Here is a 24014-nt window from a genome sequence, read left to right as displayed (position 1 = left end):
TTGCGATGTCATTCCCTCTCAAGTTTGAACACTGACTACAAACGTACAGCTGAATGATAAGTTAGTTCCAGCTCATATTTCAGTGCGATAAGATCGACCAGATCGCAGCTCCATCCGAGTGTCGGGTTGCATGAATGATGAGCCCTCGGGATCGCCATCCGAATGGACAGACGCACGATAGCAGTCGGACCATACACCGAAGATACCTTAGTTGTGGCTAGTACATCATGGCCATTTCTTGGCCACTTATCAAGTAGCACGACACGTCACGATTGGATGCAGCTGCATATCTCCTTGCAGTCGCAATCGAGATTGCGGGGATGCCACAATTCCCGCTCGGGACTCCTCCCGACAGCAGTTCTACAAATACCCTGCCTTGACTGGAAGATCTCGCCTATACACCCAGTATATACAAAAGTGATCAACCATCATGCGGACCCTCTCCTTTTCACCTCGCGTGCGCGCATCAATTGTGCACACCAGCCGGAGAGCAAGTCAGCCACTGCGAACCCTGAGTCTATGGCATCCTCCCAAGTTCGAGAATGAGAAGCCAGTACGTGTCTCCTTCGACAACATGAGATTCGCTAACAGCTTCAGCTCGACTATGCAAAAGGCTCACCCGAGAGGGCCGAGTTGACGCAGGCCCTACACAAATTGAAGAGTGAGATGCCCTTCAACATCCCACTCATGATCAACGGCTCCACAGTAAGTTCACCTCTTCTGTGAACGGGACCACGCAGCTAACACAGCAGACACAAACCATAAAATCACAAGTCCAAAAGAACCCATCGCGTCACAACGAGGTCGTAGCCGAATATGCATCTGCAACGCCCGAGCAGGTCAACACCGCCGTGGACGCAGCCCTCAGAGCCAAACCAGCCTGGGAGGCCATGCCCTTCGAAGACCGTGCCGCTATCTTTCTACGCGCCTCCGAGCTCATTGCAGGCAAATACCGTTCTGAAATCGTGGCCGCCACGATGCTAGGCCAAGGCAAGAACATCTGGCAAGCAGAGATCGACGCCGCCGCGGAAACCGTTGACTTCTTCCGCTACTACATCCAGGAATGCTGGTCACTCTTCGCCCAGCAGCCCAAGGTCCATCTCCCTGGCACCTGGAACAAGCTCGAATACCGACCCCTAGAGGGCTTTGTCTACGCCATCGCCCCATTCAACTTCACCGCACTAGGTGCGACCCTCATCGGTCCAGCCGCCCTCCTAGGCAACGTCGTAATATGGAAACCATCCGACTCAGCCCTCCACGCCAGCTGGCTCCTGCACCAGATCCTCCTCGAAGCCGGCCTCCCCAAAGATGTAATCCAGTTCCTCCCCGGCGACGCCGAACAAGTCACCAACACGATCCTCCACCGCCCCGAATTCGGCGCCCTCACCTTCATCGGCTCCACCCAAGTCTTCAAAGGCCTGCAGAAGAAAATCGGCAATGGCATCGGCGAAGGTATTTACAATTCCTACCCGCGCGTGATCGGCGAAACCGGCGGCAAGAACTGGGGCCTCGTGCACCCCTCAGCGGACATCACCAACGCAGCCCTAAACACCATCCGCGGTGCCTTCGAGTATCAGGGCCAGAAATGCTCCGCCAACTCCCGCCTCTACGTCGCTGAATCCGTCTGGCCGGCTTTCCAGCAAACACTGAAGGACCACCTCTCCCGCCTTTCTGTCGGCCCCGTCGATGAATACGCTCACTTTGTTAACCCTGTCATCCACGAACGCGCCTTCGACCGTCTCGCGGAGGTCATTCACGCGGCGCGCACGGATCCCGAACTCGAACTCGTTGCCGGCGGCATCGCCGACAAGAGTCAGGGCTACTACGTACATCCGACTGTATATCGCACCACGAATCCGAGACATGATATCATGTCCCGCGAGCTGTTCGGTCCTATTCTAGGCGTATACGTGTACCCAGACAACGAATGGGAAGAGACGCTGAAGCTGGTGGACGGGACATCCCGTTATGCCTTGACCGGGAGTATCTATGCGAAGGATCCGTATGCATCACGACAGGCGCAGACGGCGCTGCGCCACGCAGCGGGCATGCTGTATCTGAATACGAAGTGCACGGGGTCGACGGTGGCGCAGCAGCCGTTTGGGGGTAGTCGGGACTCCGGGACGAATGATAAGACAGGCACGATGGCGCACTTGCAGCGGTTTGTGAGTGTTAGAACGATTAAGGAGGAGTTTGTGAGTCTGGAGGGGGTGGAGTATCCTTCTAATGTTGTGTGATGTAGCACCATAGATATAGTAGTCAGTGGTGGAGTTGAGCAGAACGAATGAATAGTATAACCTATATAATTCTTATCTGCTATGGATATCAAGGTCTCTCTTCCTAGATAATCTTTCCCTCCATGATGCCTTCATCATATCAGTTCAAGTAGCAAGTAACTTCTACTACATTTGGAAGGACTAAAGAGCAAGGTAGTACTATATAATAGGACTGCATATGGGCTACTGGCTATGGTAAGTAGCACATACCTCACCCCAAGGCACAAACTAGTACCAACATGAAGAACCGGCCGCAGCTCATCTCTGGGGAATCTTCATCAACGGTAAACGACTAGTTTGCATTCCAGCGGGTGGCCCAACGGATATGTATTCACCTAATTCTCCATCCCTCATGCGTTGCACCTTACATGAATCGTACTTTCAATAACGGTCATGACTATATACTTGGTATTCTGTACATTCAGTTAGACATGTCTGCATGTAGCTGCAACAACTAAGTAAGTCCCCTCTGTGGAATGGGAAGAACTCGATCTTCAGCACCACAATGATGATAGCATTTTGTCCAACCCCATTCCCCGTTTGTTCGTATATGTGAGTCACCTGCATACCCATATCAATCATGCCTCAGGGTGTCAAAAACCACGAGATTCGTCGCCATAACAGTTATCTCGCCGACCTGAGGGCGGTACTTATTTCCGGTCTTCTTGACACATCCTCCGAAAAGCCTACCCCCCGATCTTATTATGGGACAAGAAGGGTTAGGATCTTCTTAAGGATATAACCTTATCGAATGCATTACTATACGTATCGTGCGGAGCTGGAGTTACTGAAACAATGGCGTGAGGAGATTGTCGAGTCCGTGGAACCAGGGACGGTGATTATTGAGCTGGGTGCTGAGTGAGTAGTGTCTTTTTATCTCATCTTTGTTTTTCCTTCAATTCGGCCAATATAAGTTCTGATTCGGGCACGGAATATTCGGAATACAAGTCCTGACGCCGCTCAGGCGTACCAGTTCCAATCCTACCTAGGCATCCAGGCCGTTCCACCCTCACAACAACAATCGAGATGGCCCGGTGGACTATAGTGCGTTTACCGAGTATGCTTTTACAATGGTCTGCCACTTGGATGAAACCAATACATCTTCCATCCAGGTGATTGTGAACTACGACCAGCACGTTGTGCCGTCGTCGATGGCGAAGGGAATCCTCGAACAGTTTTCCCACCTACTGTCGCAGCTGCCCAAGAATTTGCAAAACCCACTGAATCCGCTTGATTTCTCTTTGATGGGAGATGCGGAGGAAGATAGGTGAAGCATACGAACGAGATTATCCTAAGTAGTAGACGACTCACGTTCCTTTCTTGGGCAGGATAGAGTATGTACATAGTTTCAGATCAAACAACATACCTCGTTATTTCTCTTTACTAAGAATGCCATGAGAGTGATCTTACCAAGCTGGTGCACCTGATTCAAGGCATATAAACAGTACTGCCCAACCAGACCGCTCTATAGACCGCCAAGAGCGGCAGAACCTAGTGAACCTCGACAGAAAAGTTGCGGAAATAAGCGGATTTAGACGGATATACGTTTTATACAGCTCCGAAAAACTGAGTCAGCATTCTGTATACTTTTTTACCGCTTTGGAGGAGGTGGCAGAATCGGAAGTGTAGATAGCTATTGCGCTGAATACTTTGGACTGATATGAGAATAGAGGCTTGTTTTATGAAGCTGTGGAGCAGCATAGATGACTTGTGAGTCTGGATCATACCTTTCGAAACGTGTATATCAGCTACCTTTTCAATCTACGGGACCACCATGGCTGGGTCTAATTATTGTAGAGGAGGTAGTAGTAGTAGTAGTAGTAGTAGTAGCAGCAGTAGTACTGATAGGGAACCCTATCTTGTTGCACCTTTATGCTACTTAGTTAGTACTATATATGCCATTCGTTCATGACTATGCTCATGCTTTATGCAGTATTCTGTCAGCAAAGAGAATGATTCCCACCTTGTCCAACTAGGAAGTAAGTAAACATCTGAGTTCGTATTCACATGAAGAGTAGCTACTATCTACTACTACCACCACTTGAACCATGATGATGATCCACTTCCACTTCCACTTCCACTAGTAACACCTCCATTATCATTAGCATCATCAACAGCAGTACTAGTACTATCAGTAGTAGTACTAGTAGTATTCCCCTTCCCAGCCCCATCCCTAGTATTACCATTCACCCCATCAACAACAACATCCTCCTCCTCCTCATCAAGATCCCTCCCCCCCTCCCCAGTATCACTACTACTATGACCCTCCCCATCCTCAACATATTTCAACGTCTGCTCCAAAACCAACAACTCCCTCTCCACCACCTCCGCCCAATTCTGCACGTCCCCTATCTCCTTCAACCCATCCCTCGCCTCGCCCGCCAATTTATCCCAGCTTTCATTCTGCTTCGCCAGTGTCGCCGTGTGGGATTCCAGCTCCGCTTGCTGCTTGTCTAGTGCCGCGGCGTTCTCAGTAATGGTGTGTGCGCGCTCCACGAGTGGGGATGCATGCGTGCTGCCGATGTTGAGGAGGGTTGCCGTGAAGGCGGATTTCGCCTCGAGGGTTTCTTTGCTTTTTTCGGGAGTGGGGGGCATTTTTTTGTTCTCTCTTCTTTGTGAGGTTGGGAAGGGGGTGTTTGTTATTGTTGTTATTGTTCTTGTTGTCGTTGTTGTTGGGGGAGGAGGTGTATAGTAGTATATGTGGTTGCTGATGTGGAGATGGTTAAATATGGGTATGGTTATGGTTATCTGATAATAGATAAGAAGGAGTCTGTATGGATGGATGGATGGATAAATGAGGGGTGGTACTAGTTAGTTAGCAGTGGGGTTATCCGTTCTTATGAAGGATTCTTATGCGGGAATGGGACTAGCTCGGGCTCAGTCAGTGGGAGAATGTGGGAAGTGCGTGTGCTGAGCACTCCTTCAACATCTAGAATAGTTACACTACATATGGCTGGCTAATCAAATAGAACTAGTAGTAGCACGAAACCCGCTGTTACAATTAATTTAGGACTAGTAATATCTCATGAGCTGTGAACAACATGTAGCACAGCTGTATAGAGGTTTGTAAAGTTATTGCACTGCAGCAATATACATATAACTACTAAGTGTCAGATTAGACGCCTGTTGGCAGTAATATGAGGTACTATGCGCGACTGGCGTAGTAGTCTAGTACTAGTAGTGCTGACTTAGTATCTCTATGTTTCAACTCTTCCTTGTCGTCATATCGGATCTCTAGCATATACTACTAGTATAAATATACTACGATCTCAAAACCTCCTTCGGCCACACCATCCACTCCTCCCACTCCGCCCCCAAACACTCCATAACCTCCTGTATAACAAACGCCCCCGAGTCCCCAAACATCCAAAAGTCCCTAAACTGATGCAACAGACACGCATAGTGAGCAAGAATAACCAACGCCTCAGGCCGTCTCTGCTCCAAATACTCCGCAAATTCCATCTTCATCAAAATAGGCCACGTAGTCACCGCATTGTTTCCCACATGCAGCTCGTTCCGGTTACCTTCTATGACATTCAGACACGACTGTAGTGATTCCACAGCTTCCCTGTAAATATTTGTAAGTTGGTTGCCGAGCTTCGCGTTATAGATCAGATCCAGCAGGCGCTGACAGCCATGCCCGAGACAACCGTTGAATTTATACAGATCTGTACCCATCCTAAAGGACGGCCCGAGGGGCGTATCCTGGATCATATGCGAGGCTTTGTTAACGATGGTGCGCACGCCGTGGTACACGCGGAAGAAGTGGACGAAGCGGTCGAGGAAGGTAGCAAAGTCGCCTCTTCCTCCACCTCCTTCACGGTAGATAAGAGTATCGCAGAGCATATGAATACCCAAGGTAGCGGCAAAGACAAAGAGATGAATGCAGTTTTCACGCGTTACTTGCGGGGACGACGCTTGAAAGATGGATAATGCGTCGGTTTGCAGCTGGGCGGCGTGGTAGCGGTAGTATTCGCGTCGATCTGGTCGTGCGGTGCTTAGATGCAGAGCACTGAATGCGAGCAGCTCGTTGACTAGGTATGGGGCTGTAGTGGGGTCTATGTCATCTGCTAGCCATGATATAGATCTGTTGGGATCGAAGGTGCTGCGGATCTGGGTGTACAGGTTATGGAATAGTTCGATATGGAGCATGTTCACCGGCTGGCTAGGGAATGGCGCCTGTGAGGAATCCCCTGCAGGGCTCTCCCGTGGTGTTGTACCATCGGAAGGAGCAGATGTCGTCAACGTCCGAGATGAATTGGTTCCCAGTAAGACTGGCCGTGGGACTGTTGCTCTCAGGGAGGAGCGGCTCCCGTACCCACAGACTCGCTCGGCACTATGGCAATTCGAGCATATGGGCTGTCTCTCATCGCACTGGAAAGGTTAGTCATGTCGTAGAAATAATTGGTGCCTAAGCTGATACCTTGACATGGCGCCGCTTACACTCGAGACATCCGTTGCGAGATTTCTTATGCACTCTCTGTGGCATTCCGAGTGGCGACAAGTAGGTCAACACTAAGCATTCGATATCCTGGCGCCTATTGTACGAGACAGGGGCATGGTCGAGCGTTTCAAGATTTCCTTTCGATTCCTCTGCCAGGCTAATCTGCCGCAAGTAAAAGATAACCTTGGCTCGTTCTATGGCGATGGGGCGCAGGGTCCAGTCGAAGAGGACGAGGACAAATGAAAGAGAGAAAAGTCCGCGGATGCACGGACCACCCTCTATTATTAACTCAACCCGAGCCCTACTTTTGTATACACAGAACTGAACTGGACGATATAAAGATGTATAGACTCGCCATGCATCTAACCATCATGAATCACACCGAGGAGCCAGCGTACAGCAGTCATGGCAAAGCTCGAACCTTTTAGCGGCGACTACTATCTATGGAACTATGTCCCTTCCATAGCCGCCTCCATCATCTTCTTCCTCCTCTACCTCGCCCTCACTCTATTCCATGTCTGGAAGGCCTGGGAAACACGCGCACGCTTCTGCATCCCCTTCATCATAGGCGGCGCCTGTACGTCTTTCCCCCTTCCTACTGCCCTCATCGTCCCCGTCTAACCGACCATCTCTGCAGTCGAAGTAATCGGCTTCGCCGTCCGCGCCGCATGCACCAACGCCACCGCCAACCTAATCCTCTACATCCTGCAAAGCGTCTTCATCCTGATCGGTCCCGTTCTCTTCGCCGCAAGCGTCTACATGGTCTTAGCCCGCCTAATCCGCAGCGTTAACGCAGAAAAGTACTCCCTAATCCGCATCACCCGGGTAACAAAAGTCTTCGTCACCGGCGACATCCTCTCGTTCCTAGTTCAGGGCCAAGGCTCCGGACTAATGGCCACGAAAGGGCTAGAAAATATAGCAAAGGGAATCGTGATCGTCGGCTTAATGATCCAGATTGTCATGTTTGGGTTCTTCATCGTCCTAGCCACGGTCTTTGAGAAGAGGATGAAGCGCGTGCCGACGAGTCGGGCGCCGTACACCCATCACTTGTACCCGTTGTATGCGGTCAGTTGGCTGATTATGCTTCGCTCTATTTTCCGGGTGTTTGAGTATGCGTTGGGGCAGAAGGGGTACCTGTTGGCGAATGAGTGGCCGCTGTTTGTGTTTGATGCGGTGCCCATGTCTGCTGTGATGGTGATTTGGGGGTATTGGCATCCGGGGACGTTGAGGCAGGAGGTTGAGGGTGCGCAGCAGGAGTTGGGGATGGGGTGTTATCGGAGTATGGATTAGCTTGCCTTGCAATTCATACAGGATAGTTCTATCGTTAGATCCATAAGCACCGTATATACAGACATTGCTCACACAGATATTATGCCTTGGTTATTGTGAGGGTCGATGAAAATGGTGAGAGGCGCGTGTTCAAAGAGCAGTCAGTGTGACACAAAAAACTCACCGATCGCTCACGTGGTGTCCCCAAAAAGCAGTAGGAGATAGTTAATATTAGGTCTGCCTCCCTTTCTAATTTGTTTAATGCACATATCACCGCGCTAAATCTGCAACTGTCTGGAGTATGTCATACTTGAAACAAACACACCAAGTTAACATTGTATATAATAACGCTGATAATGCAACTTCGATTTTTACATCAATGTATGTTCCCTCGCTAACGCCCGCCCGAAATCATATACTGCCAAATGACACTTATGTATGCTCACGTATACACTGAAAATAAATAATCAATTACATCCATTACATCCCATCTCTTCCTCACTTCGACTTTTTACATATTGGCCAGCTCGTGGTCAATCTGTCGGTCGAGGAACGCTCGCTTGTCGCCCATCAACGTCGTCTGTAGTCGCTGCTCGACCAATGCTCGCACTGTTGCCGTTAGCTCACTGTCATCTGCACCCATCAATGGTAGAACTTACCCTGCTTCTTCGTCACCGTGTCCAGATCCACTTCTGCCAAACATGCCCGGATCGCCTCGGTGATTGACCCCTCATCAGGCCCACCGCTCCCCCGGAAGTCGAACGCACTCACTGGCCGCGAGATCCCGCCAACCGGACTGCGCGAGTTAGGCCGCCCGAGCAGGTTCTCCGTGCTCTGCATCAGTCCCACACTGTGGCGGTTCGTCATTCCGTCCGGCACCTGGCTGAGGTTGCCCAACGACCGTGACGCCATATGTCCGCTGGCAAACGGCTGATCCGTGTACCGGGTAAAGCTTGACATGTGGGAGTTGCGGTTACCCGGAGCGTTGGCAAAAGGTGCTGGCGACTGCGGCGGCATGTACGGGCTGCCATGGCGACCCTGGTGATGCGGGAAGCCAGTCAGGATTGTCGACGCCGGCTTCACGGACGAATAGTTCGAATGCATGTCATCCATCTCTAGAGCCATATCATCGTACCGTCCCCCGTACATCTTCTCCTGGCTCATACCAAAGTCACCGCGACGTCCCGGCAGGTTGTTGGCCAGCGCATAGTCATCCCAGCGCTGCAGCGGCACACTGCGCGGGTCGAAGCCCTCGTCGTCCACCGCCACCACGCGCTTGTTACCCTTTTCTCCAATAACGACACGCGTGCTACCCCAACTGAAGTCGTCCTGCTTCCAGAACGAATAGAGCGGCAGGATGAAGTTGTAGATGGGATAGGCACAGATGTAGATGATCATCCAGCCAATGTGCTGCCACTGCCGTTTCAGAAGGAAGATGATCGCCTGGAGACCATACACACCCGCCAGGATGACAATCGAAATCATAGGGAAGGGTCCCGTATGACTGGCAACGCGGTAGATCAGGTAGCCCAGGTAGACACAGGTCGCGGGCAGGATGACGGTTCCGAGAAGATCAACCAACACGACAAATCGCATACTGAACAAGCAAAATCCGCACATATCTTTCAGCGCGGCCACTTCCACCAGGTTGTGTACGGTCGAGTTGATCCAACGCCGACGCTGCGACAGCAACACCGACCAGGTCTCTGGCGCGGCCGTACTGGCGAACGCATCGGGGATGAACTTGTAGGACATCTCCGGGAAGTGCTTTGTCATGAGCGTAGTCAGGAAACGATCCTCACCGAGCGAGAGGAGGTTCTTTTTGTGAAGTGTATCCACATCGTTATCGGCATACTCCTCAATCACCTTGTCAGAAATAAGCAAGGGCTTGCCCTTATCGGCAGTCCGCAAACGATACATGCAGAAACTGTTCTTGTTAGTCAATGAGCTTGTCGAGAATTGAATCAGCTTACCATCCGGGGAGACATGTGACACTGCCGAAGAGTGATTCGAACGCCTTGGCCAGATGATGAGAAATATAGTACTCATACACCTGGATCATCGTCCACCAACTTCGCTCTTCATTTTGCAGGCTAGTCTCACCGCAAATGCCCGCAATGCGTGCATCATTGGCACAAGCTGCAACAAGTCGGTTGAGGGAATCTTCTCGGACACTGGTATCGGCGTCCACCATCAGGCAGTATTCGTAGAGTTCGGGATCCACGCCGATGACATTGTTAATCTGGTGAAATATTTCCAGCTCCAGGGGCGACATGGGTGAACGATGGTGTACCCGATTGAGGAACTGCATCATCATAATCTGCGAGTCACGCTTACCCCTGTTGCCAGGTTTGGGCCGACTCTGCTCCGACTCCTTGCCGACCTTGACAACGACAATATACGGAACCACATTACCCTCATACTCATACAATCCAGAATACACTTTCCCGTAATTCAGCTGCTCGCTACCCTGGCCGATGGACTTGCACGGCAACGCCGGGGGGTCGACCTTGGGATCGACTCCCAGAATATCGAGGACGATCTTTGGCGTAGGACGATCATTTCCACCACCAACAATCATACCGTCGCAAATGACGAAGATGAGCTTCCTCTTATTGTCGTACTGAAGAGCTGTGAGAGAGTCGAGACCTTTACGCAGCGCATCTTCACCTTCCGTGTACGCCGGCACATGGCAGATAACGAACTTGTCCTGTGGCGCAGGGCGACGCTTGGAGCCAAGTTGAAGAGCACTCACGAACTTCACGAGAATAACAGCGCAGATAAGGACGGTGAACGAGAGAAGAATCCAGTTATTGACCGTACAACGAGGGCTGTCGCGGAAATCGACTTTGCCTTTATAGAAGACATAGTCAAGACAGTTCTGTGACTGCCGGAAGTCCGTTGTATTCTGCCACTTGTCGGTAACATCCTCACCCGCATAATTCTTGAACAAGTCGGTAACACTCGAGGGTAAGAAGGCGTAAGTGTCATCATTATTGAACAATTCGGCGGTATAGAAGTAGTCCGTGAGGTCATAGATCTTATCATGAACGATGACCCAGTATCGTTGACTATCTTGCGCTTGTTTTTGCACGGTGCTCTTCGACCAAACAAGGGGACCCTTGTAATAGGTCTTGATCTTGGGCAGAAAGATGTCCTCGTACCAAGTGATGTTGTGCAGCTTCGTGGTGGTACTGGGTGTGTGATAAGATCCACAGTAGTGCTCCGCGTTGGGATACTCGAGGGCATTGGTGTCGTTGAATTGCAGAGTGACTGACTGCTCCGTCACATATGGCGAGCAGAAGCGAGTCAACGGAGGGGTGAAATACTGATCCAGGATCTCACCCGCAAATGGTTTCATATTGCTTGTTGTTGTTTCAATCGAGGAATCACTGTGCTGAAGCCTCCAGAATTTGGTAATGTCGTAGACGTTTCCGTGGATACTGACGTAGAAATCATTGTCGAGAGCATGCCAACTGAGTTGTTTCTCATTCCAAGCTTTGTCCTTGTTTGGACAGAGTAGATCACCAAAGGCAATAATGTAAAAGCAAACCACACCGTTGAACAGGAGAATAATAAGCATAAGAACGAGCTTCTCGCGCCAGGCCATCCGAACATCGGGACGCTTCATCCGGCCGACCCAGCGCAGAGCGAATGATGGAATCCAGAAAGTCAACGCCCAAACAAAACCGACCCAGATGCGCCGGCCCTGGGTGATGGTCTTCTTTTCAATGTGTTTAGGGTCGCCGACTTCAGGGTCGAGCTCGCCGTTGGTATAGTGGGCGTATTCGTCAGAATACGGATTATCCCACTTCTTGGTATCACCCTTGGAGCCGAGACCATAATCTCCGCCCATGTTGAGAGTCTGAGGTACACTTGGAGCAATCGATTTGGCGCCACCATGGAAACTAGGTGCTAAAGTGCTCTGGCGGTGGTTGAGGAGGTCATCCCGACTGCCCAGAAGGCTGGTGGACTCTGCCATTGGAGTGCCGGCATAATGATGGGGCAAACCAGCATTGAGCATGGCGCTTTCGTACAGAAAAGGGTTTGCTGTCGCGGGCTCATCTGGCTTCATGTCAAGCATCGTTTCAGCTTCCCACCATGCATTTTCTCTCATCCAAATTCGCTGGTGGCCCACAAAGGCATCTCCGTTGGTCCAGCCCCTCTCCATCAGCCAGCTCTCAACACCTTCCCGGCCCTCAGCGCATCCGAGGCGGCAATAGCGGCCGACAAATTCATCCATGTCAAAATCGGCCGTAAAGTCCAGCTGTCGGAGGCGACGGTTGGCCCATTCGGCGAGTCTCCATTCCCGCAATTGACGGGACACAACTCCTGCTGACCAGGCGGCCGTAGGCGCGAAAGTCTTGAGTGTTTCCGGCAGATCGTCAGTTGGGTGGACAGAGATATGGTGCCAGACTCTGCTACTGCCAAGCGTGGCCGGAAGATCAAATCGGCCCCGCTGCCCAACCGTGATACCTTCGGCTTCAACGGGTAGCAGAAGCTTCCGGAGGAATGAGTCCATGTCGACTTCCAGTCCAACCTTCTCCAGCACTTCCTGCCGCTTGCCAAGTTCATACTCGCGTTCGTGCCAGGCAGAGCCCGTTGTGATTCCGAGGTCCGCCTCAACTTGCGCTACTGCAGAGGAGACATCGTTTGCAATAGCATGTCCCACAGGAGGAACAGTGACGCCATCCTCCTTCATCTCTGCGTTGATACCAGCATTATCATCGAAGACGTTTCGAACCGCCACGGCTTTTCCCAGCGCAGGTCTGGGAACATCCACCACGGTGATGCTCACCGTGTCATCGTCAGTCCACTGGCCGCCTGGACCAGAGCCACCACTGGTGCTGGGGTCGTTGTCGAGGATCGCTTGAAGCTCGCTGGAGATGGCCTCGTTGGCTTTCCCGATCACCCAGTCGACCAGTGCCTCGTAAATCCCCGAGATCAGCACTTCGCGGTCATCAGTGGAGCAACTGTGCAGCAGAACTTCCGGGTCCAACCCCAGCAGACCGCCAACTTCATCACATGCTTCCTCGAGATCTTCCTGGTCAACCAGAAAGCCGGTGGCATTACCAAGCTTCAGCAGACCGGTAAGGGTCGACAAGAGACCACGCTGAGCCGCTCCCTTGATGCCGATCGACTTGAGCGCAGCTCTGAAGTCTTCCGCCGCAGCAGCGTCGTCAGCGGTTGGGAGATACGGAGGTGGCGTATATGTGCCCGACTTGTTCAGCAGAGCGTACGAGGAGGCATCTTTCAGGTTCAGAAACTCTCGCTCTGCTGGAGTCGAGATTGAAGCTAGAAGGTAGTAAAATACGTCGAACGCACGGAAACCAGCCTCTGTAGGGATGTCAAGAAGGCCTTTGCGCACATTGATGCCGGAGGTGGACAGGGCCAGTGAAAGGCCTACGATATCACCTTTCAAGTTGATGGAGTAGCGAGCGGAAAGGGCAGAGTACAGAGAGTAAGAAGGGTTGAAGGAGGTTACAGCGGACAGGAAGGGTCTGAGAGCGGTAAGAGCGGTAAATGCGATGTTCGGAGTGGTGAGAGGTAGCGCTGCCAGAAAAGGTTCAAATACGGAGGGGGTGGAATGATGGGTTGAGCTGGAACAAGTTAGCCTTCTGTCCAAACATGTAGTTGAGAGCTTCATGCTTACCATAGCACAATGCATCCATCTTCTGCTCGTCTTCGTGCATGTTCCCACGCTCTGTGTGCCAAATCCCGATCTATCGTACCTCCTTCTTGACCATTAGGGTTTGCCCCTGTAGCAGTAACCCATGTGTTCACCACTAAGCTCGTCCCTGCATCGAGTTGGTAGGGCTGCCCTGAGTTGTAATGTGCATGCAGCGCATTCAGCAGCGTGGTTGTCGTCACAGTTGAGGGGGCACTTGGACGGGACGAGGAAACGCCCGTCGAATGGCTGGAATAGACTGAGAAGCGATTTGACATGGCTATGTCCTGATTGTCACAGAATTTGTATAACGATAGCAGTAAGGCGCAGTGCCAATCCGGGTGTCGCTCTTATAGCCAAATAGAACGAGTGGAAGGATATCGAGCGCTGGTCAAAGCATGGGGTGTCGCAAGCTTCACCGGGTGGCAGGCGATTGACGCATGTGAATAAACTCAAACGACGGGATTGATTGAGGGTTTCTAAAATAAGAGCTGGCTTCACTGGAGTTGAATGTCAACGATCGAGATGTATTCGCGGGTATAGATCAGCGATCAGGCGATTTGTATCGTTTGGAGCGAACGTTAGAAGCAATGGGCCGTAGCGAATGTTGCCATACGAAAGGCTGCGAATTATTAAGATTATGCTCAAAACATAGGCAACGGACCAAGCAGAAGCAGCGGAGAATGGGAAGGCAAAGAATCACAGCCAATACTGACAGAAACAGAAAACAATGAATATCAAAGAAGCAGCAATGAGAGGGGAACTAAAACCGACAGAAGACCGAGCAACAGAGCAGAAAGAGAAGAGCGAGAGAAAGAGAGCGAGAGCATGATGCGAGGCCACTGGCCCCGATCTGTTGTTTGTATGGTATCTCTGGGTTTAGTTTACAGCTAACAGCTTAACTCTAGTGGGGATAGGCGGGTATGGCAGGATGAAAATTACGTCTGCAGTGAGTGGGTGGGCTGCTTGTTTCAATTGAGGTTCTGTCCCGTCGCCCGGGTTTCTCATTGGTAATCCTCGGCCCTCCAGGAGCCTTGCAATTGCAAAGAAAACCGAGAGAAAAGCACTATGGTTGCTGCTAGCCACCGGCTAGTCAACTCTAACTAAGGCGATAGGTCGTTTAGTAACCGAACTAGGAGCTTCCCGAAAAGGGACACACCGTTTCGCCTCCCCCTCGCACACATTTTGCGACTACTTAACTTAGTTAGGTCCGGAGATATGCGACGAGGGCTTCGAGAAAGCCAATGTGAAAAAAAGCAGAAAAAGGAAAGATAAATAACAAAATTTTGACTCCTGCAGCACCCATACATAGATACATAATACATTATAGGCGCAGGTAAGTAGCAACAGAGAGCCCTTGCACTGGAGTATTGAAAATTTCCCGTGCCAGCACCAGGCTCCCTGAAAATGTCATGTGGCGTGCATCAGTACTTTACAGCCAGCCAATGGAGGGGGTTCAAAAGGGTCAGATCCATGGCCCTAGACCCTTAAGGACCCTATAAATGGCACACTTTGTCTCACCCGAACTGGGGCTCGATACCTGAAAGGGTAGGCCGTATCTCTTCGTACGTTCGTACGGTACTAGTAAGGCCTCCCAGCCAGCGTTCAGCCAGTGCGACTGGATCTACCCGGCAGGACAGCATTTAATGTCTCAGTCAAAGCCAATGACTGCTGACCATCTTGCCACCACCTTATCAACCTTTGCCAACAAGCATCATTGGGTCCGTTGGCTTTGTCTCTGCTATTTCTGGATATCTATCGACTGGAGCGGAGGGGCAGGCTGTCATATGCTGTGATGAAAAATCAAAGATCATGCATGATTTACGATGGCGCGCCCAAGTGCCGGCGGGTCGCCTCGATGTTGTTGTTATTTTTGTTCCAAAGGAGTGCGCCCCCCCCGAGAAACCTGGCCATTGTTTTTATTCTGCAGCATCCATAATCTGTAAAGCCGCCCGTGTGACACAGTAGTTTTTTTACTCCGTAGTTATTTACTAGATAGGTAAGGTGGTTGTATGATGCTGATAGTAGAGTCCGACTAGTCATGCTGAAAAGGGAAACTCTAGTAGGGACTATGTATGGAGTAGTTATCTAGTAATAAATAAATGACTGGTCTGGTATGAAGGGAAACTTTAAGTTGGGTAACCTCAAGCTGTGCCTGTTACAGGTGACGTTTCGTCGTCTCAACAAAGACAAGAGGTAGTTGAACATGGTCAGGTAGTTGTTATTCTGGGCTGCCTTCATCCAGCACGGCTTCTGGAGTAAGAGAAACATCACTTGTGGGTAGAAATGGATGGATGATGGTGGTGGAAAACTGGATCTTCCAGCGTGTTCTACGGAGTAACTGAGTAAGAGCTTTACCACCGACCATCAGCAGCGGAGGAAAATCCCACCCCCTAGTTTCATCAACAGATCGAATGATCCAATCGGTCCACCCCGACCAGCTGCTTAGTCTGTTTCTTTTATGTTCTTTCGGGCCCCGCAGGGTCTTCTTGGCTTTCTCTCTCTCTCTCTCTCTCTCTCTCTCCCCTACTCTTGTGAATTTGTAACTTATGAATGGTGGTGGGTGATCACGATCTCCCGACCGAGGATGTAAAGTGAGAATCCCACAGTCGGAGTCAAGTCTCCGCCATCGACGCCCATGGCTCCATCCTCTATCTATTAGATATTAACCGCAGATCGCTAACCAGCCGACTGACTCGTAATATGTATCAACTCGAGACGCTGCAGGCCTTGTTGCATATATTGAGGCCTCATGCCCCCCGGTTCCTGTCGGTCACCAGAGCGTGAGTTGCTGTCAAAGGGAGGGCAGGGGACTGACCCCCTTTTCCTGCGTGTGGCGCTGAATGATTGACATAAGATTGAATCCGGTTGCCAGAATAGATTGGGGCGGCCGGGAAGCCTGATCGTCTCACATTCTCGCCAGTCCGTTAGTCTTGTTTTTTTTCGCAGCAGTAAGTGAAAGTATTATGTGGAAGTTATTGCGTAGTATATCTGAGACCCCAGACTGAGAGCGAGAGAGAGTAATTTTTGAAATCGAGGTGGTTTCAGCTCGAGGGTTGAACAAACATCGAGGCGGAACTGAGACCAATGTCTCTGCTCTTTTTCCTTTTTTATTCTTTCTTCTGTTCCTTCTTAACCATCCCACAGCCAGTGGAATTAATCTAAAAATGGTCCCCTCATTGACTGGACTGGCTCGGGTCTTAACCTAACCAGTAACCATCAAGGGACGGTTCGACCGACCGGACTGAAAATCCCCACCGGCTGAGGATCCGCGGGTCCTCGGCTGTCAGCGCAGGATGCATCGTCCCAAAAATAATCCCCAATCTCAGGAGACACGGGAGGTGGGAAGTGGGAAGAAAACAAGCACCGCACTACCTGGGATGTGATGATGACCTACATGATTCTGGCCTCCCAGGATAAAGATACTGGCCTGTGAGGATTTTTTTCCTTTCATCTTTCTTCTTCTTGCTGGCCTCATAGAATATCCACATGAATTGAATTGATTTCTCCGTCACCGAGCTGGTCCCGTGTTAAAACACCCTCGATACCGGCCCGCTAGTAATTTGCAACTCCCCCTCCCCCCGCCGTCTTGGTACCAGTCCCATACGGACTTACCCAGTCGGGCAACATAGTGACTGTTAGTGCTGGCTCGCCGAGTCGCAGCTCGACCAACCACAGCCCAAAGTCTGTAAGTTTTTCCCTTTATCAACAGTAGTCCATATTATTGTTCCCGCTGCTTAACCCCGGACAGCTTCCCAGCAGCAACTTGTGCTCTTCCGTCTCTGTCGCACTTGTGGGTGCTGCTTTCTTGTTCTTGTTGACTGCCTATTTTTCTCTTTTCCTTCGTCATTCAGTTGTTTTGGCCCTCTTAATCTATTCTAATCACTGCTCCCCGTTGAGCATCCCTCGTTTATCCATCTCAAACCGCCTAATATACGATCGTTTGGCCGAATCGCGCCACTCCTGCCTCTCGCTACCTCCGTCAGCAGAACGGTTCCGATTTTCACATTCACCACCCTGGAGATTTGGATAGTCACGATCGTCCTTTGTCTTGTGATCGGCTAGCATTTACCTTCTATACGAGCAATGCACCTATCTTCCCTAGATTACTAGGAATTCCCCGTCCCAGATAATCGAACATTCCTCGGTCCCAAATAGTCCACCCCAGCCAAGCATAGCTGAAGTGTTCCATTGGGGTCCAGACGAGATCTCGCTTTCTGTCAGCCAGTCTCTACAGATTTTGTTGCAGGTGCCCTTGTGGTTGATTGCGGCGAAAGCCTGATAGCTTCCACAACCTCATCCTTTGAGGTGGTAACCTCACCAGCAATATGGCTGGAACTACACCCGCCGGGCGTACGCCGTCCCATGCCCAGTCGTCGTTACCATCCCTACCAGCACATCTACAGTCCGATACTCATTTGACGGCGCACTTGGCCAGCCGGTAGGCTCTCTCCGTCATCCAGTATGAAGTTCATTTCACTGACGGCGGCTCTTAAAAGATTTCATGTGGGCTTACCGACAGCCCGTCTTTCTTCCCAGGCATTGATCAGCTTAAACACATATACAACGTCATCCCGCGGTCCTGATGGCGACAAGGAAGGAAGTGCTATGGGAGAGGCAGAAGACCTCGCTAAACGTGCATTTACTCGGTTAGGTGCCCGCGGAGAAAACCAGGCCATTGTTTTCCTGTGAGTCTACATACAAGTTGATAACAGATTGGGACGGGAAGTTGACCATTTTTAGTGGTGAAAGCGGTTCTGGAAAGACAACCATTCGCTCACATCTGTTATCATCGTTTCTTTCCTTCTCCTCGACCCCGCTCTCTTCCAAGCTATCTTACGCTGCGTTCGTTTTTGATACCTTGACCACGACCAAGTCCGTGACTACACCGACTGCTTCCAAAGCTGGTCTGTTCTTGGAACTGCAATACGACGGGTCCTCCTCGGTCAACCCCACCCTGATCGGTGGTAAGATTATCGACCACAGGCTGGAGCGTAGTCGCATTGCATCAGTGCCCACAGGAGAACGTAGTTTTCACGTGCTCTACTATCTATTAGCCGGCACCAGCGCTGCAGAGAAAGAACACTTGGGCTTCGACGGTTCTATACATGTGTCGACCAGTGGTGGTAAGCTCTCCGGGGCCTCAATCGGTCACAAGAGGTGGAGGTACCTCGGCCACCCCACCCAGCTTAAAGTCGGAATCAATGATGCCGATGGTTTCCAACATTTCAAGACGGCACTCAGGAAGTTGGAATTCCCTCGCAGTGAGATAGCCGAATTTTGCCAAATCCTTGCTGCCATTCTTCACCTTGGTCAGTTGGATTTTGTTAGTGGCCAAGCCACAACCACCACGGCCGAGGAATCTGGCGGTTACTCTCATGAGGGTGGCGAAACTGTTACCGTCGTCAAGAACAAGGATGTCCTTTCTGTTATCGCGGCCTTCCTGGGATTGGGGGTCGAAGAGCTGGAGACCAGCTTCGGGTATCGGACAAAGACTATTCGTCGGGAACGCGTGACGGTTATGCTTGATCCAAAGGGCGCACGGCAGAACGCTGATGGGCTCGCACGCACCCTGTACTCGCTGCTGGTGGCCTATATCTTTGAGGGAATCAATCAGCGGATATGCGCGGCTGAAGACAGTGTTGCAAATACGATCTCCATTATTGACTTCCCAGGATTCTCCCAAGCCAGCGCAACCGGCTCTACGCTGGATCAGCTCCTCAGCAATGCCGCCACAGAGTCCCTGTACAATTTCTGTCTGCAGTCATTCTTCGATCGGAAGGCTGAAATGCTGGATCGTGAAGAAGTTACTGTGCCTGCTACGAGCTATTTTGACAATAGCGATGCTACTCGTGGCTTACTCAAATCCGGGAATGGCCTACTTAGTATACTCGATGATCAGACTAAGCGGGGCCGGACTGAGACTCAGTTCCTCGAGTCTGTCAAAAAGCGATTTGAGAATAAAAATCCCGCCATCACAGTAGGCGGCACGGGACAAGGAACTACGTTGATTTCCCAAGGTGCCCGGACCGCATTCACGGTGAAGCATTTCGCCGGAGAGGTCGATTACCCCGTGCACGGTCTCTTGGAGGAAAATGGCGATGTTATTTCGGGAGACCTCATGAACCTGATGAGGTCGACAAGTAGCGACTTTGTGCGAGACCTATTCGGCCAAGAAGCTTTGCAGACAGTCACCCACCCTCAGGAGAGGACCGCGATTATGCAGGCACAGGTGAGCTCCAAGCCCATGCGAATGCCCAGCATGGCTAGGCGGAAGGCTGGACCATCTCGGTTAGCCTTTGATGCGCCTGTAGCGGACGATCAAGATGACTATGAGAGTCAGGCAGGTAGCACGACCAAGAGTTCCGGCCGGCGGAAGAGTACCATGCTGGCTCATGGTATCCAAGGCGCTGCGGGCCAGTTCCTTTCTTCATTGGATATTGTTACCAAATGCTTAGGCTCTCCCGATCTGAACCCTTACTTTGTGTTTTGTCTCAAGCCCAACGATCGCCGCATTGCCAACCAGTTCGATAGCAAATGCGTGCGAGCACAGGTCCAGACCTTTGGCATTGCGGAGATCAGTCAGCGACTCAGAAACGCCGACTTCAGCATCTTCCTCCCGTTCGCCGAGTTTCTCGGCCTGGCTGAGATCGGCAACGTTGTTGTGGGGAGCGACAAAGAGAAGTCCGAGGTTGTCTTGGATGAAAAGCGATGGCCAGGCAACGAGGCTAGGGTAGGCAGCACAGGCGTCTTTCTCAGCGAGCGCTGCTGGGCCGATCTCGCCAAGTTAGGCGAGCGTGTTGTCCCTGTATATCCTGCGGAAGGCTCTGATGAAGGCGGCGATAACCTCCTCCACGCACGGGCTGGAGGCTACACTGACTCGAAAGTCCGACTCCTTGGCCCAACTGATCAATCTCCGGGTGGCTTTATCTACGGAGAGGAGGGAAAACAGGGGTACTCCAGTAGCCGCGAGTTTGACGGGCGCTCAGACGCTGGCGCCTCTGCGTTCAATTCAGGTGACATGTTCCGGAATTTGGACACGAGAGAACAAATGCTGGAGAAGGGCAATGAAAAGAAGATGGAGGAGGTGGATGAGGCGCCTGTTTCCGGAAGTCGCAAGCGCTGGATGGCGATTGTCTACCTGCTCACCTTCTATATCCCGGACTTTATGATCAAAATGTTTGGACGCATGTCCCGGAAAGATGTCAGGGTCGCCTGGCGTGAGAAGCTTGCGATCAACTTGATCATCTGGTTCAGCTGTGCCTTCGCAATCTTCTTTATCGTCGCTTTTCCCGGTTTGATTTGTCCCACGCAGCATGTGTATTCCACAGCAGAGCTGAGTTCGCACAACGGCAAAGATGGGCATAACTCCTTCGTTGCGATTCGCGGTGTAGTCTTCAATCTGGGCAAGTTCATGCCGTCTCACTATCCAGATATCGTCCCGGAGAAACAACTCAAGAAGTATGCTGGTACCGATGCCACCGGTCTTTTTCCAGTTCAAGTCTCGGCTCTATGCCCAGGCAAAGACGGCTCGGTTGACCCTACAGTGCTATTGGACTATTCTTCCACCAACGTCTCCGGTTCGGCCACCACCGTCAGTACTAGCGATACCAACTGGGTATACCATGACTTCCGCTACTTCACTAATGACTCGCGTCCCGATTGGTTCCAGGAGCAGATGATCATGCTCAAAGCGAACTATTTCAAGGGATGGATTGGCTACACCCCGACCTACATGAAAACTTTGGGAGAAAAGTCACAGTATATTGGAAGTATTAACGGAAGGGTTTACGACCTAACGACATATGTGGCCGGAGGGCGAAGAGTGCAAGCTCCGGTGGGCAAATCGGTCCCCGCCAACGTCGATCGAGACTTCATGGATGACCTGGTCGTGCAACTCTTCCAAAGACTTCCTGGTCAAGATCTCACGAAATACTGGGAGGACCTGCAAATTTCCGACGTGATGCGCGAACGTATGCAGCTCTGTTTGGACAATCTGTTCTTTGTCGGCCATGTGGATACACGTAATTCGCCCCGTTGTCAATTCGCCCGCTACTTCATCCTCGCGATTTCGATTTTTATCTGTTTGATTGTCGTCTTCAAGTTTTTGGCGGCCTTGCAATTCTCAAGAAAAAATCTCCCAGAGAATCTCGACAAGTTCATTATCTGTCAAGTCCCTGCCTACACCGAAGACGAGGAATCGCTCCGCCGTGCTATTGACTCGATGGCTCGCATGCGCTACGATGACAAACGCAAACTTCTCGTGGTTATTTGTGACGGTATGATTATTGGACAAGGAAACGACCGTCCTACTCCTCGAATCGTCTTGGACATTCTCGGCGTGCCCGAATCCGTTGACCCCGAGCCGCTAAGCTTCGAGAGTTTGGGCGAAGGTATGAAACAGCACAATATGGGTAAGATTTACTCGGGTCTCTATGAGGTCATGGGCCACATCGTGCCTTTCATGGTTGTTGTCAAGGTCGGTAAGCCCTCCGAGGTCGCTCGGCCAGGTAACAGAGGAAAGCGTGACTCCCAGATGGTGCTTATGCGGTTCCTCAACCGCGTCCACTACAACCTTCCCATGAGTCCTATGGAGTTGGAGATGTACCACCAGATACGCAATATCATTGGTGTGAATCCCACTTTCTATGAGTTTATCCTACAGGTCGATGCCGATACCGTGGTGGCTCCTGATGCTGCAACACGAATGGTGTCAACTCTGCTGGCTGATACCCGGATTCTGGGTCTCTGTGGTGAAACTGCTCTATCGAACGCCAAGACGTCAATGGTGACAATGATCCAAGTTTACGAATACTATATCTCTCACAACCTTGTCAAAGCCTTTGAGAGTTTGTTCGGATCCATCACTTGCTTGCCGGGTTGCTTCACCATGTATCGCATCCGCTCAGCCGAGAGCGGGAAGCCTCTGTTCGTGAGCAAAGAAATCGTTGAAGCCTACTCGGAAATCCGCGTCGACACTCTCCACATGAAAAACTTGCTGCACCTGGGTGAAGATCGTTATCTGACAACACTGCTCATCAAGCACCATCCCAAGTACAAGACAAAGTATATCTCGGCCGCTAAAGCCTACACAATCGCCCCTGAGAGTTTTGCTGTGTTCTTGTCGCAACGTCGTCGGTGGATTAACTCTACGGTCCACAATCTGATTGAGCTGATACCACTGAACCAGCTTTGCGGTTTCTGTTGCTTCAGTATGCGCTTCATTGTGTTTGTGGATCTCATCAGTACAATCATTCAACCTGTCACCGTCGCTTACATCGTTTACTTGATCTACTGGCTCGTTCACGACACATCGACGATTCCATGGACGGCGTTCGTGCTTCTGGCCGCCATCTACGGTCTACAGGCACTTATTTTCATCTTCCGGCGTAAGTGGGAGATGATTGGATGGATGATCATTTACATCCTCGGTATCCCTATTTCGTCACTGGCTCTACCCTTGTACTCATTCTGGCACATGGACGACTTCTCCTGGGGTAATACCCGTGTCATCACTGGAGAGAAGGGTCGCAAGGTCGTTATCTCTGACGAAGGAAAGTTTGACCCGGCATCTATCCCTAAGAAGACGTGGGAAGAATATCAGGCCGAATTGTGGGAAGCACAGACTTCGCGGGACGATCGTTCAGAAGTTTCTGGTTTCTCTTACGGCACCAAGTCCTACCACCCAATGCAGTCTGAGTACGGATTCCCGGCTTCGAGACCGGTGTCTCAGTTCAACCTTCCCCGTTATTCGTCTCGCATGTCTTTGGCACCTTCTGAAATGATGAGCCGGAACATGGAGATGGAAATGGAAGATCTGTCTCATTTGCCTGGCGATGATGTCCTCTTGTCGGAGATCCGTGAGATCCTGCGCACCGCAGACTTGATGACGGTGACCAAGAAGAGCATCAAGCTGGAACTTGAGAGGAGATTCGGCGTCAACCTTGACGCTAAACGCCCATACATCAACTCAGGTAAGGCTGCTCGAAAGCATTTATCTAACAGGATTTTACTAACAAGATTAACTACAGCCACCGAAGCCATTCTCGCCGGCAATCTGTAAAACAATTGCTTCTCGATTCATCAATGGCATCTACATAGATGCGCAACAACCGGTATAGTCAGCTAGTCCTTCGCTCTAGCCTGACATGATCCAAACATCCTCCATCTGTCTATGACATTGACGACGATTGCATCAACATCATTATTATCGTTATCTCTTCATCTGCAACATCTCACTCCAAAATGCATGCTTAATCAACGAATGTCGTTATCGTTCCTGTTACCTTTTGTTTCATTAGCTGTACAAACAGCTCTGGCGTGGCGCTGTACATTATCTTTTACTCTTGTTTTCTGA

At 50.9% G+C, this 24014-nt stretch overlaps 8 protein-coding genes across 8 annotated transcripts; 5 read left to right on the top strand and 3 right to left on the bottom strand.

Moving 5' to 3' along the window:
- Positions 1-327: 327 nt before the first annotated feature.
- Positions 328-2330, top strand: ASPBRDRAFT_145475 (L-glutamate gamma-semialdehyde dehydrogenase). Its single transcript, XM_067619241.1, has 3 exons — positions 328-553; positions 598-705; positions 753-2330. The coding sequence occupies exons 1-3, from the start codon at positions 431-433 to the stop codon at positions 2235-2237; spliced, it is 1716 nt and encodes a 571-aa protein (XP_067483757.1). The 5' UTR covers positions 328-430; the 3' UTR covers positions 2238-2330.
- Positions 2331-2856: 526 nt separating this feature from the next.
- Positions 2857-3547, top strand: ASPBRDRAFT_26958 (uncharacterized protein; the record flags this gene model as incomplete). The annotated part of the gene is made up of 3 exons (XM_067622317.1): positions 2857-2994; positions 3055-3134; positions 3274-3547. The coding sequence occupies 3 exons, from the start codon at positions 2857-2859 to the stop codon at positions 3545-3547; spliced, it is 492 nt and encodes a 163-aa protein (XP_067483756.1).
- A 593-nt stretch (positions 3548-4140) lies between these two features.
- ASPBRDRAFT_38985 (uncharacterized protein) lies at positions 4141-4877 on the bottom strand. The gene has a single exon (XM_067624046.1). It carries the CDS (start codon positions 4869-4871, stop codon positions 4308-4310), a length of 564 nt encoding a protein of 187 aa, XP_067483755.1. The 5' UTR covers positions 4872-4877; the 3' UTR covers positions 4141-4307.
- Positions 4878-5425: 548 nt separating this feature from the next.
- Positions 5426-6915, bottom strand: ASPBRDRAFT_170557 (Zn(II)2Cys6 transcription factor domain-containing protein). The gene is made up of 2 exons (XM_067619686.1): positions 6700-6915; positions 5426-6650 (listed from the first exon to the last, which is right to left on the bottom strand). The coding sequence occupies exons 1-2, from the start codon at positions 6763-6765 to the stop codon at positions 5538-5540; spliced, it is 1179 nt and encodes a 392-aa protein (XP_067483754.1). The 5' UTR covers positions 6766-6915; the 3' UTR covers positions 5426-5537.
- Positions 6916-7021: 106 nt separating this feature from the next.
- ASPBRDRAFT_38983 (RTA1 domain-containing protein) lies at positions 7022-8122 on the top strand. The gene has a single exon (XM_067624044.1). It carries the CDS (start codon positions 7480-7482, stop codon positions 8008-8010), a length of 531 nt encoding a protein of 176 aa, XP_067483752.1. The 5' UTR covers positions 7022-7479; the 3' UTR covers positions 8011-8122.
- On the top strand, positions 7122-7551 carry ASPBRDRAFT_38984 (uncharacterized protein). The gene has a single exon (XM_067624045.1). It carries the CDS (start codon positions 7126-7128, stop codon positions 7339-7341), a length of 216 nt encoding a protein of 71 aa, XP_067483753.1. The 5' UTR covers positions 7122-7125; the 3' UTR covers positions 7342-7551.
- Positions 8123-8500: 378 nt separating the features above from the next.
- On the bottom strand, positions 8501-13935 carry csmB (putative chitin synthase; the record flags this gene model as incomplete). Its single annotated transcript, XM_067617046.1, has 4 exons — positions 8501-8598; positions 8649-9916; positions 9963-13589; positions 13643-13935. The coding sequence occupies 4 exons, from the start codon at positions 13933-13935 to the stop codon at positions 8501-8503; spliced, it is 5286 nt and encodes a 1761-aa protein (XP_067483751.1).
- Positions 13936-17855: 3920 nt separating this feature from the next.
- chsE (chitin synthase class Va) lies at positions 17856-23817 on the top strand. The gene is made up of 4 exons (XM_067624499.1): positions 17856-18098; positions 18157-18345; positions 18401-23631; positions 23689-23817. The coding sequence occupies exons 1-4, from the start codon at positions 17986-17988 to the stop codon at positions 23718-23720; spliced, it is 5565 nt and encodes a 1854-aa protein (XP_067483750.1). The 5' UTR covers positions 17856-17985; the 3' UTR covers positions 23721-23817.
- The last annotated feature ends 197 nt before the right edge of the window (positions 23818-24014 follow it).

This window comes from Aspergillus brasiliensis (genome assembly GCF_001889945.1).
Source record: "Aspergillus brasiliensis CBS 101740 unplaced genomic scaffold ASPBRscaffold_2, whole genome shotgun sequence".
NCBI classification, from domain to species: Eukaryota; Fungi; Ascomycota; class Eurotiomycetes; order Eurotiales; family Aspergillaceae; genus Aspergillus; species Aspergillus brasiliensis.
The sequence above is the reverse complement of the archived record's forward strand: the minus strand, read 5'-3'. Positions and strand labels throughout refer to the sequence as shown.

Excerpts from the sequence above, each read along its gene's own strand:
- ASPBRDRAFT_145475 (XM_067619241.1), top strand. The coding sequence starts at position 431 with ATGCGGACCCTCTCCTTTTCACCTCGCGTGCGCGCATCAATTGTGCAC. Across the intron at positions 554-597 it reads AGTTCGAGAATGAGAAGCCA|CTCGACTATGCAAAAGGCTC; the intron begins GTACGTGTCTCC and ends TAACAGCTTCAG. Across the intron at positions 706-752 it reads TCATGATCAACGGCTCCACA|ACACAAACCATAAAATCACA; the intron begins GTAAGTTCACCT and ends CTAACACAGCAG.
- ASPBRDRAFT_38985 (XM_067624046.1), bottom strand. The coding sequence starts at position 4,871 with ATGCCCCCCACTCCCGAAAAAAGCAAAGAAACCCTCGAGGCGAAATCC.
- ASPBRDRAFT_170557 (XM_067619686.1), bottom strand. The coding sequence starts at position 6,765 with ATGCCACAGAGAGTGCATAAGAAATCTCGCAACGGATGTCTCGAGTGT. Across the intron at positions 6,651-6,699 it reads GTAAGCGGCGCCATGTCAAG|TGCGATGAGAGACAGCCCAT; the intron begins GTATCAGCTTAG and ends TAACCTTTCCAG.
- ASPBRDRAFT_38984 (XM_067624045.1), top strand. The coding sequence starts at position 7,126 with ATGGCAAAGCTCGAACCTTTTAGCGGCGACTACTATCTATGGAACTAT.
- ASPBRDRAFT_38983 (XM_067624044.1), top strand. The coding sequence starts at position 7,480 with ATGGTCTTAGCCCGCCTAATCCGCAGCGTTAACGCAGAAAAGTACTCC.
- chsE (XM_067624499.1), top strand. The coding sequence starts at position 17,986 with ATGGCTGGAACTACACCCGCCGGGCGTACGCCGTCCCATGCCCAGTCG. Across the intron at positions 18,346-18,400 it reads AACCAGGCCATTGTTTTCCT|TGGTGAAAGCGGTTCTGGAA; the intron begins GTGAGTCTACAT and ends GACCATTTTTAG. Across the intron at positions 23,632-23,688 it reads ACGCCCATACATCAACTCAG|CCACCGAAGCCATTCTCGCC; the intron begins GTAAGGCTGCTC and ends GATTAACTACAG.